The sequence below is a fragment of the Primulina tabacum genome, chromosome 3, assembly GCF_025594145.1.
Source record: "Primulina tabacum isolate GXHZ01 chromosome 3, ASM2559414v2, whole genome shotgun sequence".
NCBI lineage: Eukaryota > Viridiplantae > Streptophyta > Magnoliopsida > Lamiales > Gesneriaceae > Primulina > Primulina tabacum.
The window spans coordinates 6,724,555-6,740,713 of record NC_134552.1 but is presented as its reverse complement, the minus strand read 5'-3'; the positions used below and the strand labels follow the sequence as shown (position 1 = coordinate 6,740,713).

Sequence of the window (16,159 nt, the reverse complement as noted above, 5' to 3'; positions counted from 1 at the left end):
GTGAACTTGGAATAGAAATGTCGGAGTTTAATTCGGACGAAATATTGAATAAAAGCTGGGAAAGATTAATTAAAACTAATAACCATACGTACACCATATGTTCATGTAAATTTAAATTTTATCTAAACTATAGATTTTATTTTTATGTAACAAACTTTTATATGAAATATAATTATTTAAAAAAATGTAGAAGACAAAAATGTGTTAAAAAAACTAAGGAAAAACTAGTTGATGTTATGATAGTTACCAATCCCCCACCAAATTGGCTAATTTTATAAAGAGTATGTATCTTGTGACGCTCTCACAAATCTTTATCTGAGAGACGGATCAATCCTACCGATATTTACAATAAAATTTGAGAAAAAACACGAGTTCAATTCCACGTTAAAACAAAATTTATCGCTCTTAAAAAGAATATTAACACAACTAATGATCACACCACATCTTAAACCAAACCACTCATAGTAGAGTAGATCGCAATGACAATGGATGGCAGTGTCTTACATAGTACATGAAAGGCTAAGCTCTCAAATTTGAAAAATAATTTAGTGAAAAATATAAATTGTGGCCGAGTATTTGATATTTTGCCTCTATAAAATTTTGCAATCATTTCCAGAAGACAAAAAGGCCAACTGAAACAAGAACACATGTAATATTACCATCAAATGCTGCTATATTTCAAGACAGTAAAATTTGTTCAAACATGAAAGCAGGGTACGGCACTTACTTAACACACCAAAAATAAAAATCGTCTAAATATTAGGAATCCACATTTTCTGAAATTGCAGTAAACAATTCAATTTTTCACAAGAGGAAAAAAGCAAAAGCACGGATGTTCAAAACATTCTTCCAGTTTCAGCAAAAAAGGGTCTCCAAGTCAAAACTTGAAATCCCGACAAAACGTCTACAACGAGTACACATAGATGATTATGCCTCTGTTACTGGAAACTCAAAGATAACGTCTTTCCCTGAAAGCTTCCGGTATACTCCAGCAAATGTCTCCAACTTACTCTCAGTATCATTCCTAGATTTGGGATCCAAAAAAACCTGCAACAAATCGAAAATTGATTGTAAAACCATGTACAATGGTGCCAAGAGAAAGAAAAATCGAGATAAAAATGATATCAATAATTCATCACCTTCATAATCTTTGATCCATCAAGCCTGTATCTGATGCGTTTTCCAACAATCTCGGCGGGATAAACAACATCCTCCATCATGGCCTCATGCACAGCCGTAAGGGTACGTGTGCGTGGTCTCTGGACGGCAGAGCCTTTCTTTGGAGGACGCAAAATTCTCCTGGTAGCAATTAGAACCACTTCCTGCATGTCCAAAAATTACTATCAACACATAAGCAGTTGTCGAGCAATTAAAAATGCGTCAATGCTCACTACCGAGAACAAAATACACTTGAACAAACACCACATGCAGTGGAAACGAAGTTCAAGGTCACACAAAGATGCAACAGCTGCAAGTAAAAAAAGGAAGCAATTATGTTTCTTGTAACAAGCTTTTCTGTCCAGGTCCTTTATATTATCACAAATGAAAACAAAACCACCACCATCCATGACAATCTTTCTAATTTGAGTGACCATAAGCGAAGCATCATGTTGGCAGTACCTTTCCACTGAACTTCTTCTCAAGCTCCCTCACCAGCCTAGGTTGGATCTTACGGAAAGCTTTTCTCAATCGGTAAGGAACATGGATCACAATGGCCTTCTTCCCACCAGAAACATCAACTTGCCTGCAGGGAGCGTGATGGATTGCTTATTGTTAAAAAATATGCACTGCACAAAAAAAAAGCTAAGTTTGTAACACCTACAAGGCAGAGTTGACGTAGAGGTCTTTCAAGTCACTCTTAATTTCTTGATTTGTGTTCTCTAGATCAAACAGAGCCTGCAGATTAGATCAATAAGACATAGTTCAACAAGGAGTACATTTCCGAAATTCAACAAAATGTAGTGGGTTCAGTAGCAGCGGTAACGACCTGAGCAACAGTCTCCTCAAACTCTGTGGGCTCAGCATCCTTGTCTTTGTGAATCTTTTGCAATGCAGTGTACATCTTGAAAGAACTTCAAGCAAACAAAACAAGCAATAAATACCCAACAACTGACTCTGCCAGAAAGTATAATAGCACAACTTTTACGGTGCATTTTCTTCCTTATTTCCGAGTGTTTGTTGCATACAGATAATTGTACAAATGCCTATATCCCCACCCCCACATCACCACCTCTGTTTCTGCCACCAACGTCTAATGGTATTCAACAACCATGGCTGAAATAACAGTGTCATCTTAACAAATAATGTCTAAATGGAACTAACAACGATCTCTAATCAGTTCAACAAGCGCAATAAGTAAATTTTAGATAATCAGAACTGTTACTTAAGAAACTACAAGAATATTTGATCGAAAACTATGTAATTCCAGTTAAAATTTGTTGCTTTATAAGTCACAAAAAGAAACATCAATCTTTTCTGCCATACCAATTTTTTTCTATTTTAAAAAAACTACTATTATCATATCTAGTACGTCAAAATCAATAAAATAATATAATCAACAAAGAGCGCATAAAATTCGATGCCACAACACTCATCATTCATCTACGCGCTAGCCAAAATCTTTTACTTGAACACAATTAAGATTCTTCCAATACAAAAACATCGTACAAAATAATTCAGCAAGTGCTAAAGGCGCTAATTATCGAAAAACATAACTCTACTACCTTGCAACCGATCCCCCGACACCTTGTTTTCGGCGGGCGTAGCTTTGGAGGAAGACGGCTTCTGAGATCGAATGAAGAACCAGAGTAGGGATAGGGTTTTCTTACAGGGCCAAATGTTTGGGCCTTGTGAATTGGGCCAGTATTGAAATAAAATTCGTATGCATGCAAATATTTCATTATTATTTTTTTTTTTACAAACTTTATAAAATTATTATTCTTTTCTCAAATGCTCATAAAATTGTATAATGTTAAATTTTGGTCAATTCTGTTTCCAGTCTTTGTTTTTCTATTAATATAATCTTGGTAGTTTTAAGACAATTTAATGAACAATCTACAAATAATAATATTTAAGTAGTCTGAAAAGAAGATTGTCTTTGTTCTTTAAAATATAAAATGGGACTTAATCTCTTGCTCGAAGAAGCATATTATATATACTACACTATATTAAGCAAAAAAACTTGTGTGAAACGGTCTCACGGGTCATATTTTGTGAGACGATATCTTATTTGGATCACCCATGAAAAAATATTACTTTTTATGCTAAGAATATTATTTTTTATTGTGAAGATCGATAGAGTTACCCGTTTAACAGATAAAATTCGTGAGATCGTCTAACAAGAAACCTACTCGTAAATTGAGTAGCCAATTATGGTGTCATAATCTAATTTTTTTAAATATCAAATCATAAAATTTGTAGATTTTTATTTGATTAAAAAACTATCATAAAAACATATTTTAGTAAATTTGTGACGCAACCATAATTCTGTCGGTTTTAACTACAAAATATAGATGGGCAAGAATATACCATTTAGTTGGGCAAGTATCCACTGAGGTAGTTGTCCACAGTTTTGGGATTTTGTTGCTGACAGATGATACGCTGAACAAAGACTTGAGCTTGCATCAGTTGGTAAATCAAGTATTTCCTGATGCAGTAACACAGGTTCTGGATTCGAGTCCTTTAAGCAAAGATGGCAAAAAATAAGGCACAAATCACACCAGTGATTCAGTAGCAGGTGTACGTAAAGGAATCAGCTCTTCATTTTGGGACTGAAAAAAAAGCTTTCTCCAAACTATCTACAGCATCATTGTCTAAATAGATGGAAAGTCGATTCTGTTTTCAAATTTTTGAGGTGCTAGCGTCTCAGAACTCCGATTCTAATAATGTTCAAGATAAAATTTCACATTCTAGTCGCATCTAAACTTCGGTTGAAATTCGATTGAAAATGGATTGTCTAGAAGATTATATAGCAATTTTGTATGCTCTAAATTTCAAACACCCAGCCATGCAAGGATAACTTCTGCACCTTTTACCCACGAACAATCCAGCATCATGTCATGGGCAACTCCTTCAATGCAAACTGGTGACACACCATAAAACTTGCCTGTTTCACTAAGTCCCTCGGCATCCTACAGAAATCATATGATTGTAAATTGTAATTAATATAGCAGCGCCTTATATCCAAGCTTCAGAAGAGTTGGGTTTAAATAAGTTGAGGGGCAAGAAGAAACAAGAAGAATGTTACAAAATGTACAATAAAGTCAAGGAAAATGCAACCATGTCAACTAAATCATACACTCTGCTTTGAAGATTCAGGAAAAATACAGAAGATAAATTATTTTACCACTATGAAATCATCATTTGCTCCCAATACAAGAATTTTGATAGACGAATCCTTCACTTTAGGAACAGGAAGTGATGCATTTAACTTCCGGAGGTCAAACAGCGGCAATCTTGAACTTTCTGTCATCAGCTTCTGGTATCTGCAAATGGTCATTTAAAAAGAAGCTTAAACTTTGTTTCCAGAGAAATGAAACAACGGCAAGCTTCCTTTTCTTTTCCTTTTAAATTATTTAATTAATCTAAGGTGGGCCGTTTGGGGCAGGCAGAAAGTAGGAGGTCATTGAGCAAGGGATAATTTTGAGAGGGTGGTTGTATCTAGTATCCAATCTTTATATTATCTAAATATGTTTCCAATTAGGAAACCCTCATTCTGCCAATCAACGATAACAGCTAAATCTGGAATAACTTTCATGGATTGCAGCGCAATCACAGTGAGATCCTTATTTCTATTATCCATTTAGAAAAAATTCCAATTTAAACGCAACAGATGATCGTCATAATAATTCAAACTTCAAGCTAACTGGTACACGTTTAGCGCATCCAAATTGAAGCACTATACAATTTAACATAACATCATATATTTGAAGCTTTTGGAAAGCATGATTAAGATCACTAATGTTCATTTTTTTGCCAATTAACAGTTAAAAATTACTAACATCACATGTAAAGTATTAAAGTAAATCTTTTCATCTCCAACGAGAACCAGAACACAATTCATCTGTCAAGCTTTAGATATTCAAAAAACTATATTCTTCCATTGTGGGCATTAAAAACATGTTGCTTACACTTTATTAAAATCCAAGGGTGTGTTAAATTGAATATTTAGAAACTAGTGAGTAGGTTTTCATGTACTAACCGTTGGACAAGGTAATCGTCCATGGACGAAGAGAAGAAAGTTTCTTTACAAAGAGGCAGAGAAGTTTGAAAAGCTTTGGCTGCCAAACTGCGTGTCACCTGCTCCATTGAAAAGTTTAATCATGTAAAATTCACAGGAATGCACAACTCACGAGTCAAATAGCTTTAAAAGAACTAAAGACAGTACAAAAGTTTCTTGATCACTGAAACATTGTTTTGAAGGGAGAACTGTATAATAATTTGCAGGTGCCAGTGTCAGAGCCCTTGCACCATACGAGTGAAAATTGAGTACTTAATTCCTAAAACGACAATTACCTTAAATGCAGCAATGGGCTTGGAGAACAAATAACGCCAAACCAACCCACTAAATAAACGCAAAGAAAATATCTCAGCTTGGCAAAGCAAAGAATCACAAGTTGTAAATGCAGGGAGTCACCTATTTCCTGAAGGAGGCACTGAACAAACAAGAACAGCTCCAGCCAGAGATAACCACGAGGATCCCTTTTCTGACATTGAGCAGGATTGGGAAAAGCAGAGTCAAAAACAAAACCATTAAAAGAATGACCATTTAAAATAAAAAAATATCTTAACTAGCTCAAAAATGTTAGTGTCTCATCTCATGCATAAGATCACACGAAGGGCTGGTTTTATGATCTGAGATAAAACTCTTTTTGATGTTATTGGCTAATTTTGATATAAACAAAGATTATTGAAACAAAACAACACATATTTCATCCAATTTTCCTTCCACAGAAAGACAATAAAGAATTCTACAACAAGACGATATGGGAATGTCAGCAAACCGTAAGATGAATCGTGTAGTGGTTTCTAGATCAATCTTCATAAAGATGACAAGAAACTAAACTTCATAGTTTCCATCCTAAAAATGTTACTTACCTTGTACAAGACCATTTTCTACACCAGCAATATAGTATTGAACAATAAGCCCACCGAAAGAATGCCCCACCAACACTGGTGGTAATTGAATCTCCTTTCCAATGAAATCAGCAATGTCAGCTGCATGTGTCTACTGCAATTAAGCAGTGTTTGGGTTAAGAAAGTAACAAGAATATTAAGTTCAATGTCACAATCAAATTCATCTAATCAAGAGGTTCACTATCCACCTAAAAGGAAAAGATACCTGGAGAGAACCTGCAACTGCACCAGCCGGAGACTCACTTTCTCCCTGAAAATTTTGATAATACACAATGCCTCAAAATCCAAAACCACGGCTATATCAGGGAATTCAAAATCTCAATGTGTTTTAGGATTAGAACAAGGCTCAGATTTGGTGATGTGAACTAACGTTTAATGGAAGAAAAAATTTAATATTTTTTTTCTTATAAAAGCACACAATTAAATGTCGTGCAGACTCGCCTAAAATGTAACATATGTCATGGTTCATAAATAATAGTGCAACTTTTAATTAGTTTGAGTGGCTTGCCCACACCAGGGATTTGGCCTGTCTTCTCCAATCTTAGGGCCGCCAAGTATTAATGATGCTCATTGAGAATCTTCACAACCAAAAGGCAAGCTAGGAATTTGTTCAGTGTAACTACTGTGGTCTATATTCATATTAGGGATTGGATTAAGGTGTATACACTGAATGCACTAGACATTTGGATTGAATTATCTTCTTGGGCGTGGCACCTAATATTGATGTTGTCTTTGAGAAATTATCAGGGCAACAGGCAAACTAGGATGGCTCAGTGTCTCTAAGGTGATCCATATTGATTTTACAGATGGAATCAAGGTCCACAAAAGAAAGACGTATGAAAGTCGTACAATAGGATGTGGCAGGTGTCAGCTCCTAATGTAACATGTTCTTCCACAATGGAGTACAAGTGATCGCGGAACCAGCAGGGGTGGCTAATGGCTAATGTAACATGTTCCACAACAGGCTGAGGCGGGTGTGCAGCTCCTAGCTGCACTACCAACTGCCTTGCCCCATTGGCTAAGGTCTATATGTTCTCTACTAAGTTGGTAATGATAAGTTCCATCCACATAGATTAAAAGACTTGACACTTATCTTCTACCGCCTTTTGTTTTGAAAAAATTTACAGGTTCTCAATGACAAATTTGGGATCGTTGAGGGGTTGATGACCACTGTCCACTCCATTACAGGTATGTGTAGCTCTGCATTTCTCTGAGTTTTCTTTCTTTAGTTTGCGTGGATGGTGCTTGATGTGGATCACTTTCATTCAGCAACACAGAAGACCGTTGATGGTCCATCGATGAAGGACTGGAGAGGTGGAAGAGCTGCTTCATTCAACATCATTCCTAGTAGCACAGGAGCTGCAAAGGTACATGTGCACCACGAGTTTTAGAACCTTACATTGTAAACTATGATTATCTCGGGACATGATTGTTCAATCCGAATTTGATTACTGTAATATATAATCCATTTCTCCTTTTCAGTGTTGCTAAATGTTAGTGAAGATTAATGCAACGTTCTTTTGGATAATGGAAATATACAGGCTGTAGGAAAAGTGCTTCCTGCTCTGAATGGAAAGCTCACTGGCATGGCTTTTCGTGTTCCGACCGTCAATGTTTCAGTTGTTGACCTAACTGCAAGGCTCGAGAAGGCAGCTTCATATGATGAAATCAAAGCTGCGATCAAATAAAAAACCAAACCACGACAATTCCTCTCCCCTTTCGAAGACAGACTCGACTCATTTTGCTGAATGCTGCCCGACTTGTTTACTGTTTTATAGGGAGGAATCTGAGGGTAAGTTGAAGGGTATCCTAGGATACACAGAAGATGATGTAGTGTCCACCGACTTTATTGGTGACTGCAGGTGAGGACTACTCCAACTGTTTGCCGAACTCTTTTTGTGCCCCACCGACACAGAAAAAATTTAATATTTTTTTTCTTATAAAAGCACACAATTAAATGTCGTGCAGACTCGCCTAAAATGTAACATATGTCATGGTTCATAAATAATAGTGCAACTTTTAATTAGTTTGAGTGGCTTGCCCACACCAGGGATTTGGCCTGTCTTCTCCAATCTTAGGGCCGCCAAGTATTACTGATGCTCATTGAGAATCTTCACAACCAAAAGGCAAGCTAGGAATTTGTTCAGTGTAACTACTGTGGTCTATATTCATATTAGGGATTGGATTAAGGTGTATACACTGAATGCACTAGACATTTGGATTGAATTATCTTCTTGGGCGTGGCACCTAATATTGATGTTGTCTTTGAGAAATTATCAGGGCAACAGGCAAACTAGGATGGCTCAGTGTCTCTAAGGTGATCCATATTGATTTTACAGATGGAATCAAGGTCCACAAAAGAAAGACGTATGAAAGTCGTACAATAGGATGTGGCAGGTGTCAGCTCCTAATGTAACATGTTCTTCCACAATGGAGTACAAGTGATCGCGGAACCAGCAGGGGTGGCTAATGGCTAATGTAACATGTTCCACAACAGGCTGAGGCGGGTGTCAGCTCCTAGTGGTGGTTGGCGTCACATGTTCCACAATAGAGTACAAGTAATCGCCGAACCAGCAGGGGTGGCTAATGGCTAATGGCTAATGTAACATGTTCCACAATGGGCTGCGGCGGGTGTCAGCTCCTAGTGGTGGTTAATGTAACATGTTCTGCAATGGAATACAAGTTAAGCTCGCCAACCTAAAAAGTTGAAAATAATTCGGGTAAATGTCCTAATGTAATTGTGACTTTTAATTCATTTTAGAGAGCACAAAAAACTCAGATTGTCTTTTCTTTTTTTTTCCCCCTAAAACAAACAGTCGTAGTACCATTTTTCCCTTTAACTTAAACGAGCAAGCAGGAGGTTGCTGCTACCGCACATTGCGGCACTAGATCACTGAGAAGGTCAACATATCAAAACCACAGAGATAAAGTAGAGAGAGAGAGAGAGAGAGAGAATTATACCTGAGCCAGCAAGCTGAGAGCATAGCAATCAAAACCATTCCCAGAAAAGTAGGGGAACCAGTGTTCAGCCCAACACCAAGCCGCGTGGAAGCTTCCGTGGATGAATAGCAGAGGTGGGCTCTGCGGATTCTTATCGAAGCCCTTTTGAAAAATGAACTCCATGTTCAAACCTGAGGGGAGCTTGTGAAAATGGCGGGACTGTCCCTGCTTCAGTTCATAAGGGACCCGTGTTTTGTTAGTGCTGTTCGTTATGGTTGCGCGGCGCATTGTAACAATCCCGAGGCGTGGACCGTTGGCAATGAGGATAGCGCCGAGGGCCACCATAGTTGGGAAACCTTGAGCTAGGATTATACTGAAATCCTATTCAAGTAGATTGGTTTGTGTGGCAAAATTTATCGTTTAGATTATGTGTGTGTATATATATATATATCATCATTTTTTATAGATGTGGAATGACACAGAAGTCAACATTAGAAAATATTTCATCAAAAAATATATATATATGATTTAATGATAATAAATTTGTTTTTGATGATTCCTGAAAATTTAAATTAAAATAATGATTGATTCTATGAGTGAATTTAAAAATGTGAAGGAAATGAATGAAAATGCGCCTGTTGATTGGATTTTCTGTACAATGTAAAATTCTCCAAGTGAAGTGTGTATAATTAGAAAGTGTATAAGCTATAGTATATAATGGAAATTCTAAGATAATCTTCATTTCTTTGATGTATTACGCAGGAGTATGTCTCTTGTGAGACGGTTTCACGAATCTTTATCTGTGAGACGGGTCAATCCTATCGATATTCACAATAAAAAGTAATATTCTTAGCATAAAAAGTAATTTTTTTTCATAAATGACCTAAATAAGAGATCCGTATCACAAAATACGATCCGTGATATCGTCTCACACAATTTTTTGTCATTATGTAAAGATATGTCTATTTTAGCATGTTTTTTTTAGGGTTAGCATGACATTTAAATAGAATGTACTAAGCCTAATTTTAAATATACTAGTAACTTTCACGATTAGGAACACATATCAAACAAGACCACAAAGTTCAAAGCTTACAAGAACGCGGCAACACGGTACAGACCAGAAATCTCACGAAGTTCATCTGGCATATGCAAATATATTACACAGCATATTTAATTTTTATATACCCTATATAAGAATTCATACAACAAGCCGAAACACATCTGACCCGACCAAGCATATTATACAGAAGAATGCTTTCATATAGCAAAATGGGACAGAAAGATCCCCATTTACTTCTCATGTTGCTGGTTGGACGAAGAAATAACCGGTTCATCAAAAAACCTACTGTTGACTCCTGCTCGATATAAATGCAAACCAGAAATAGTTGCTATGTTGACCTCAGCGTTTGCAGGTGTAAACAGCACAGTACCTTCGGTAATTAGTTCTTCAGATGATTCAGTGGACATTTTTCTGTCACCTGAAATTACCATGAAAATGGAAGGACCAGGGGAGGGAGGAACGATGATTGAAGTTTCTCGAGGAAGAATGCATCTATCGACCTCAAATTCATCAAAAGGAGGAATATATTTCATGGTATAAGGATTTGATGGGACCCCAGATAGAATTTTTGGAAAATCCTGCGAGAAAAATGATTTAGACGAACAGTTGGTGATAGACCGAGTGCTAAATGCTAATACTAATCACTTCAGGCACACCAGCAATATTACTTCAGGAGGGGTATGTCCATTGGCGACATGTGCACCAAAACCAAGAAAGTTACAAAATTTTCAAAGGCAGAGGAACGAAATAACATTTTACTCTATGTTTAACCAAAACCTTAAAACGAAGGGGGTTGACAGCACCGGCTTGCCTCCCCCTCCTTCCACCACCGGGAAAGTCTGTAAATAATGTAGCGACAGGCACTACAAAAAAAAAAGGGCGTTAGCGACGGTGCGACAGTTGTAACGACGGTTTGGTGGTCCGTAACCGGAGGTCGCGTCGCCTTCATATAGCGATGGTTTCTCAATAACCGTTACAAAAAGCGTCGGCTTTTTTGAACAACACCAAGCGACGGTTAAGATAAAAAGACCGTCGCTATTTAGCGACAGTTTAGATACGTCGTCGCTACTATTAGCGACGGTTACACAGTGACCGTCGCTCACTTAAGCGTATATAACCGTTGCTATAAACAAAACCGTCGCTATATTAAGCGACGGTTTTTGTCAAACAATGTCGCTATATATAGCGACGTTTTATCAAACACCGTCACTATATTTAGCGATGCTTATTTAAAAAATTGTCGCTTTATTCACCGACGGTCCGTTACTTAATGAAGCGACGGTTTAGATAAACCTAATAAAAAACAATGATTTACAAAATTAATAATCTACTACGCTAAAATTAATAAATAAACCACTATACAAAAATCAAATATTAAATTTTCTGTAAAAAAAACGTTTTTAAAAAACTTACGTGCACGAATATATGTAGACCTGTTTGTATGTGAGCATGGAACATAGAGTTTGGACATCCCGGTTCTTTGGTGTAAGGCCAGCATAGACTGTAAGAAAAATATGACACATGTTAAAAGAAGTCTCGTGTAGGAATTAGCGACGGCCATTGCCTACATATTTTGACGAAACTTGCATACGCAACCTCAACTTTAGAAAATTGAGATGCGTACACGTTTTTTCTTTTGACATTCAGACTCCCGATTTTTCTCGTTGATGGTATGAGATGCCTATAAATAGAGAAGATTGAGGTCCCTAAGCACACACACCTCATAAGAAATATACACCATTTATAGAGAGGGTGGAGTGCGTAGAAGGCTTCAACAGAGAGGAAAAGCAGATAAATCAATAATTTTCAATGGCCGGAAGTAACACTCGATTTATTTCCACATATAGTTTTATCATGTTCATGTATACGTAAAAAACATGAAATTTTGAGAAAATTTTCTAACATTTGGTATCAGAGCCGTGATACCTCTGTCTTGAAAATATTTGTTTTCGTATCATGAAATTTTGGGAAAAGAATTTTAAGTTTTACGTAAGAAAATTAAAATTTAAAGGACGAACATACAATATTAAGAAATTTACCTGAGAATTTGTTCTCGGTTGTACCTTGAAGATAAAAATATACAGTTTTCTGAATTTTGAAAATTTTACTTGAGGAAGAAGGCGATGCAGATGCCTTATTTGAACCATTTAATTTCAATCAAACATATCACGTGAAGTCAATTAAATGCATACTGTCGGTTGAATTTGATAATTGAGTGTATTCATTAAATTACTCAATTATTATTATTATTTTTATATATAAAAAATAATAATAAAAATAATAATAATAATTATGCGGGACCCACATGTTATAATAATAATAATTATTCGAGACCCACATGTTATAATAATCCGATTATTATTATTTCTATTAATAATAATAAATAAATAAAAATGATTAATGTGTTATTAAGTTATATGTATAATTTAGTATACATATAGCATTTGGTTAAATAATTTGTGCACATTAAAAATAATTCCAAGTTCGATATAATTTCTAATACATGTTTAGAAATTATTTTTGCATGTTAGATATAATGTCAAATATTATGGATAAGTGTTTGATGTGTACATGCAAATTTAATATTATGTTTGCATTTATTTTTAAGCTTTTTTTAATGCAAATTGTATTGAAAAATATTTTGGTAAATCAATATTCACAGTATGTTCATATTAAATTATATTAAGTTGTTTATAATTTGAAATGAACATATCAAGATGTGAATATAATATTACAAAATAAAATATTTCAGATATTCACAAATGAACAAATAATCCTCACTTTATCATTACTCTGATAAAAGAGAAAAACTGATGAGGAGCCCACATTTTCATGTAAATGTGATTCTCACTTTATCACTACTCTGATTGAAGAGAAAAACTGATGAGGAACATATTTGTTCATATTAAGTAAAAAATGTGAATATATAGTTATTTAATTAAAAAATTTTGGCTTATAAAGATTCACATAAATGTGGATAATTAAGTTGAATAATAATTATAAGGTAACATGAGAAAACATGATCTGAGGGAGTTCTTTATAGATCGGTTTAAACTGCCTTGACTAGCCACTGGTCTCCCTGAGGAACGTTGCTCTGTCTAGGAATTAGGTATTTAAAGGGCCTTAGCCCTACCTATCTTTCCTGAGAACACTCTTGAAAAGTGTTGATTGCGAAATAATTATTATATAAAGCATTAAGTAAAGCCAAAATTTTGTCCCGTGAACCGTATAATTTTAAATAATTGAGGAATAGCCACAACATCCTTAATTATGAAAAATTATGCATTAAGTGGATTTGGTTCACATAATGGACATCAATTGTAATTAATTATATAAATATAATAAATTTTACCCCACATGGATTTTTATTATATTTATATAACTAATTAGGTTAAAATATCAAATTATATTTTTCTTAATTTACCCACAGGAGTTAAGGAAAATACATTTTGATAGTTTTATCATAAAGTTACAGAAAAATCTTATTGAATTAAAATTTTAGCCCACAGGCAAATTTTATGTCACTAGATTTTTAAAACATGAATTACATTGGTAAAACATGATATTGTCTCAAAACTTTAAGCATGTGATATTTTGTGCAGTTATGCAATCTGCGAGTTTTTCTGATATGAAATGTGATATTTCCGAACTAAAGAGCGACAACTATAAAATATGGAAAGAAAGAATTCTTCTTCAATTAGGGTGGATGGATATTGATTATGCTATAAGGAAAGACGAACCATCTGCTATTACTGAAAACAGCATTCCAGATGATGTTGATCATTATGAAAAATGGGAGCGATTTAATCGACTCCGCGTAATGTTCATAAAGACCAAAATCTCTGCTGGTATGCGTGGTTCTGTCGATCAGCATAATAATGTCAAAGAATTACTGAAGGCTATTGATGAACAGTTTCAGTCTTCAGATAAAGCACTTGCAAGCACCCTAATTATAGAATAATCTTCATCAAGGCTCACCAGTGTGAGAGGTGTGCGAGAGCACATCATGAAGATGCGGGACATAGCGACTCAGCTCAAGACATTTGAAGTGGAAATGTCTGAGACTTTTCTTGTGCACTACATTTTACGCAATTTTCCACAGCAATATGGACCCTTCAAAATTTCTGCAACACACATAAGGATAAATGGTCAATTAATGAATTAATGACCATGTGTGTTCAAGAGGAAGGAAAGCTGTTGATGGAAACGACTGATAATGTATTTATGACTACACAAGAAAAGTATAAGAAGCAAGTCAAAGTCAAGGGAAAAGGGAAAGTAATAATTCCACCTCAACCTGACATTAAGAAAGAATCCAAGTGTTTCTTCTGTAAAAAGACGGGACACATTAAGAAGGATTGCAATAAATTTAAGGACTGGCTTGAAAAGAAAGGTATTCCTACTTCATTTGTTTGTTATGAATCTAATATGGTTGATATGATTTATAACACATGATAGATTGATTCTGGTTCTACAATCTATGTTACAAATACCTTGCAGGGTATGCAAAACCTAAGAAAACCAATAGAAAATGAGCGGGGCATCTATTCAGGAAACAAGATGTCTTCGCATGTAGAGGCTATTGGGACTTGCTGCCTAGTGTTGAATAGTGGTTATATTTTAAAATTGGAAAAGACCTTTTATGTTCCTAATTTTTCTAGGAATTTAATTTCAGTTTCAAAACTTGTATCCCTTGGTTATTCATTTCAGTTTTTGGATAAATCAATAAATTTGTTTTATAAATCAAATCTTATTGGAAATGGTATAATGATTGATGATCTTTTCTCTATTTTTTTACAAAATAATAACACCACTATGCATGTTCAAGGAGGTATTAAAAAATGTGTTATAAATGAAGATTCCTCTATATTATGGCACAGGAGATTGGGACATATCTCCATAGAGAGGATTAAAAGATTAGTGAATGATGGAGTACTTAGTACTTTAGATTTTAATGATTTTGAGACTTGTGTGGGCTGCATTAAGGAAAAGCAAACCAATAAGTCTAAAAAGGGTGTGAAGAGGAATACAGAAATATTAGAAATCATATATTCAGATATTTGTTGTCCAGATATGGACATGCAAAGTCCGAAATACTTCATCTCTTTTATTGATGATTACTCACGATACATGTATATCTACATGCTTCATAATAAAAACGAAGCACTTGAAGCCTTTAAGGTTTTTAAGGCTGAAGTGGAGAAGCAATGTGGAAAACATATTAAGATCGTGAGAAATGATAGAGGTGGAGAATATTAAGGTAGATACACTGAGAATGGACAGGCACCTGGTCCGTTTGCGAATTTTCTCCAGGAACATGGGTTTGTTGCCCAACATACTATGCCTGGTTCTCCGGACCAAAATGGCGTAGCTGAGAGGAGAAACCGAACATTATTGGACATGGTGAGGAGCATGTTTAGTAGTACTAAACTTCCTAAATCCTTGTGGATTGAAGCTCTTAAGACAGCTGTGTATATATTAAACCGAGTTCCAACTAAGGTTGTCCCACAGACGCCATTTGAGTTATTTAAAGGTTGAAAACCGAGTTTGCAACATATACGTGTTTGGGGTTGTCCTTCAAAAATAAGAGTTTACAACCCACATGAAAAGAAACTGGACCCAAGAACTATAAGTGGATATTTCATTGGGTATGTCGAAAAATCCAAAGAGTACAGATTCTATTGTCCATCTCACAACACTAGAATTGTGGAATCAAGAAATGCAAAATTTCTTGAAAATGACTTGATCAGTAGGAGTGATCATGACATAATTTTTGAGAATGATCACATTAACGCACAACCCTCTTATTCAAATGACAGATTGATTGTTATTCACACCCCTCAAGACCAAATGGGTGTTAGGCAACCGATTACTGAAGTTCCACAAATCGCTGATGAAAATCTAGTAGATCAAGTTGTTAATGAAGAACAACAAGAAAATGTTGATCAATCGAACAACCTTAGGAGATCTACTAGAATAAAAAGATCAGCTATATCTAGTGATTATGTTGTGTATTTACAAGAA

The 16,159-nt window shown here is 35.4% G+C and overlaps 3 protein-coding genes across 4 annotated transcripts; 1 reads left to right on the top strand and 2 right to left on the bottom strand.

Moving 5' to 3' along the window:
- Positions 1-741: 741 nt before the first annotated feature.
- Positions 742-2,875, bottom strand: LOC142539690 (small ribosomal subunit protein eS7). The gene is made up of 6 exons (XM_075645314.1): positions 2,724-2,875; positions 1,988-2,072; positions 1,823-1,896; positions 1,621-1,744; positions 1,140-1,322; positions 742-1,047 (listed from the first exon to the last, which is right to left on the bottom strand). The coding sequence occupies exons 2-6, from the start codon at positions 2,060-2,062 to the stop codon at positions 928-930; spliced, it is 576 nt and encodes a 191-aa protein (XP_075501429.1). The 5' UTR covers positions 2,063-2,072; positions 2,724-2,875; the 3' UTR covers positions 742-927.
- Positions 2,876-3,374: 499 nt separating this feature from the next.
- Positions 3,375-9,487, bottom strand: LOC142539689 (uncharacterized). 2 transcript variants are annotated; one of them, XM_075645312.1, is made up of 9 exons: positions 9,097-9,487; positions 6,341-6,385; positions 6,097-6,226; positions 5,636-5,705; positions 5,515-5,563; positions 5,201-5,298; positions 4,346-4,484; positions 4,028-4,130; positions 3,375-3,679 (listed from the first exon to the last, which is right to left on the bottom strand). In XM_075645312.1, exons 1-9 carry the CDS (start codon positions 9,418-9,420, stop codon positions 3,636-3,638), a joined length of 1,002 nt encoding a protein of 333 aa, XP_075501427.1. In that variant the 5' UTR covers positions 9,421-9,487; the 3' UTR covers positions 3,375-3,635. The 2 variants fall into 2 exon arrangements, with proteins under 2 accessions (XP_075501427.1, XP_075501428.1); XM_075645313.1 differs by lacking the exon at positions 3,375-3,679 and having other exon boundaries at positions 3,712-4,130.
- LOC142538893 (glyceraldehyde-3-phosphate dehydrogenase, cytosolic-like) lies at positions 7,127-8,010 on the top strand. Its single transcript, XM_075644184.1, has 5 exons — positions 7,127-7,158; positions 7,263-7,323; positions 7,405-7,502; positions 7,677-7,819; positions 7,914-8,010. Exons 2-5 carry the CDS (start codon positions 7,299-7,301, stop codon positions 7,999-8,001), a joined length of 354 nt encoding a protein of 117 aa, XP_075500299.1. The 5' UTR covers positions 7,127-7,158; positions 7,263-7,298; the 3' UTR covers positions 8,002-8,010.
- Positions 9,488-16,159: the final 6,672 nt, after the last annotated feature.

What these genes read in the sequence shown, in the direction of transcription:
- LOC142539690 (XM_075645314.1), bottom strand. Translation starts at nt 2,062, where the DNA reads ATGTACACTGCATTGCAAAAGATTCACAAAGACAAGGATGCTGAGCCC. An exon ending in CTCTACGTCAACTCTGCCTT is followed by an intron (nt 1,745 to 1,822) that starts GTAGGTGTTACA and finishes CGCTCCCTGCAG; the next exon opens with GCAAGTTGATGTTTCTGGTG. An exon ending in ATGGATCAAAGATTATGAAG is followed by an intron (nt 1,048 to 1,139) that starts GTGATGAATTAT and finishes GATTTGTTGCAG; the next exon opens with GTTTTTTTGGATCCCAAATC.
- LOC142538893 (XM_075644184.1), top strand. Translation starts at nt 7,299, where the DNA reads ATGACCACTGTCCACTCCATTACAG. An exon ending in CACTGTCCACTCCATTACAG is followed by an intron (nt 7,324 to 7,404) that starts GTATGTGTAGCT and finishes ACTTTCATTCAG; the next exon opens with CAACACAGAAGACCGTTGAT. An exon ending in GTAGCACAGGAGCTGCAAAG is followed by an intron (nt 7,503 to 7,676) that starts GTACATGTGCAC and finishes GGAAATATACAG; the next exon opens with GCTGTAGGAAAAGTGCTTCC.
- LOC142539689 (XM_075645312.1), bottom strand. Translation starts at nt 9,420, where the DNA reads ATGGTGGCCCTCGGCGCTATCCTCATTGCCAACGGTCCACGCCTCGGG. An exon ending in CAGTTGCAGGTTCTCTCCAG is followed by an intron (nt 6,227 to 6,340) that starts GTATCTTTTCCT and finishes TAATTGCAGTAG; the next exon opens with ACACATGCAGCTGACATTGC. An exon ending in AGAAAATGGTCTTGTACAAG is followed by an intron (nt 5,706 to 6,096) that starts GTAAGTAACATT and finishes GCTCAATGTCAG; the next exon opens with AAAAGGGATCCTCGTGGTTA.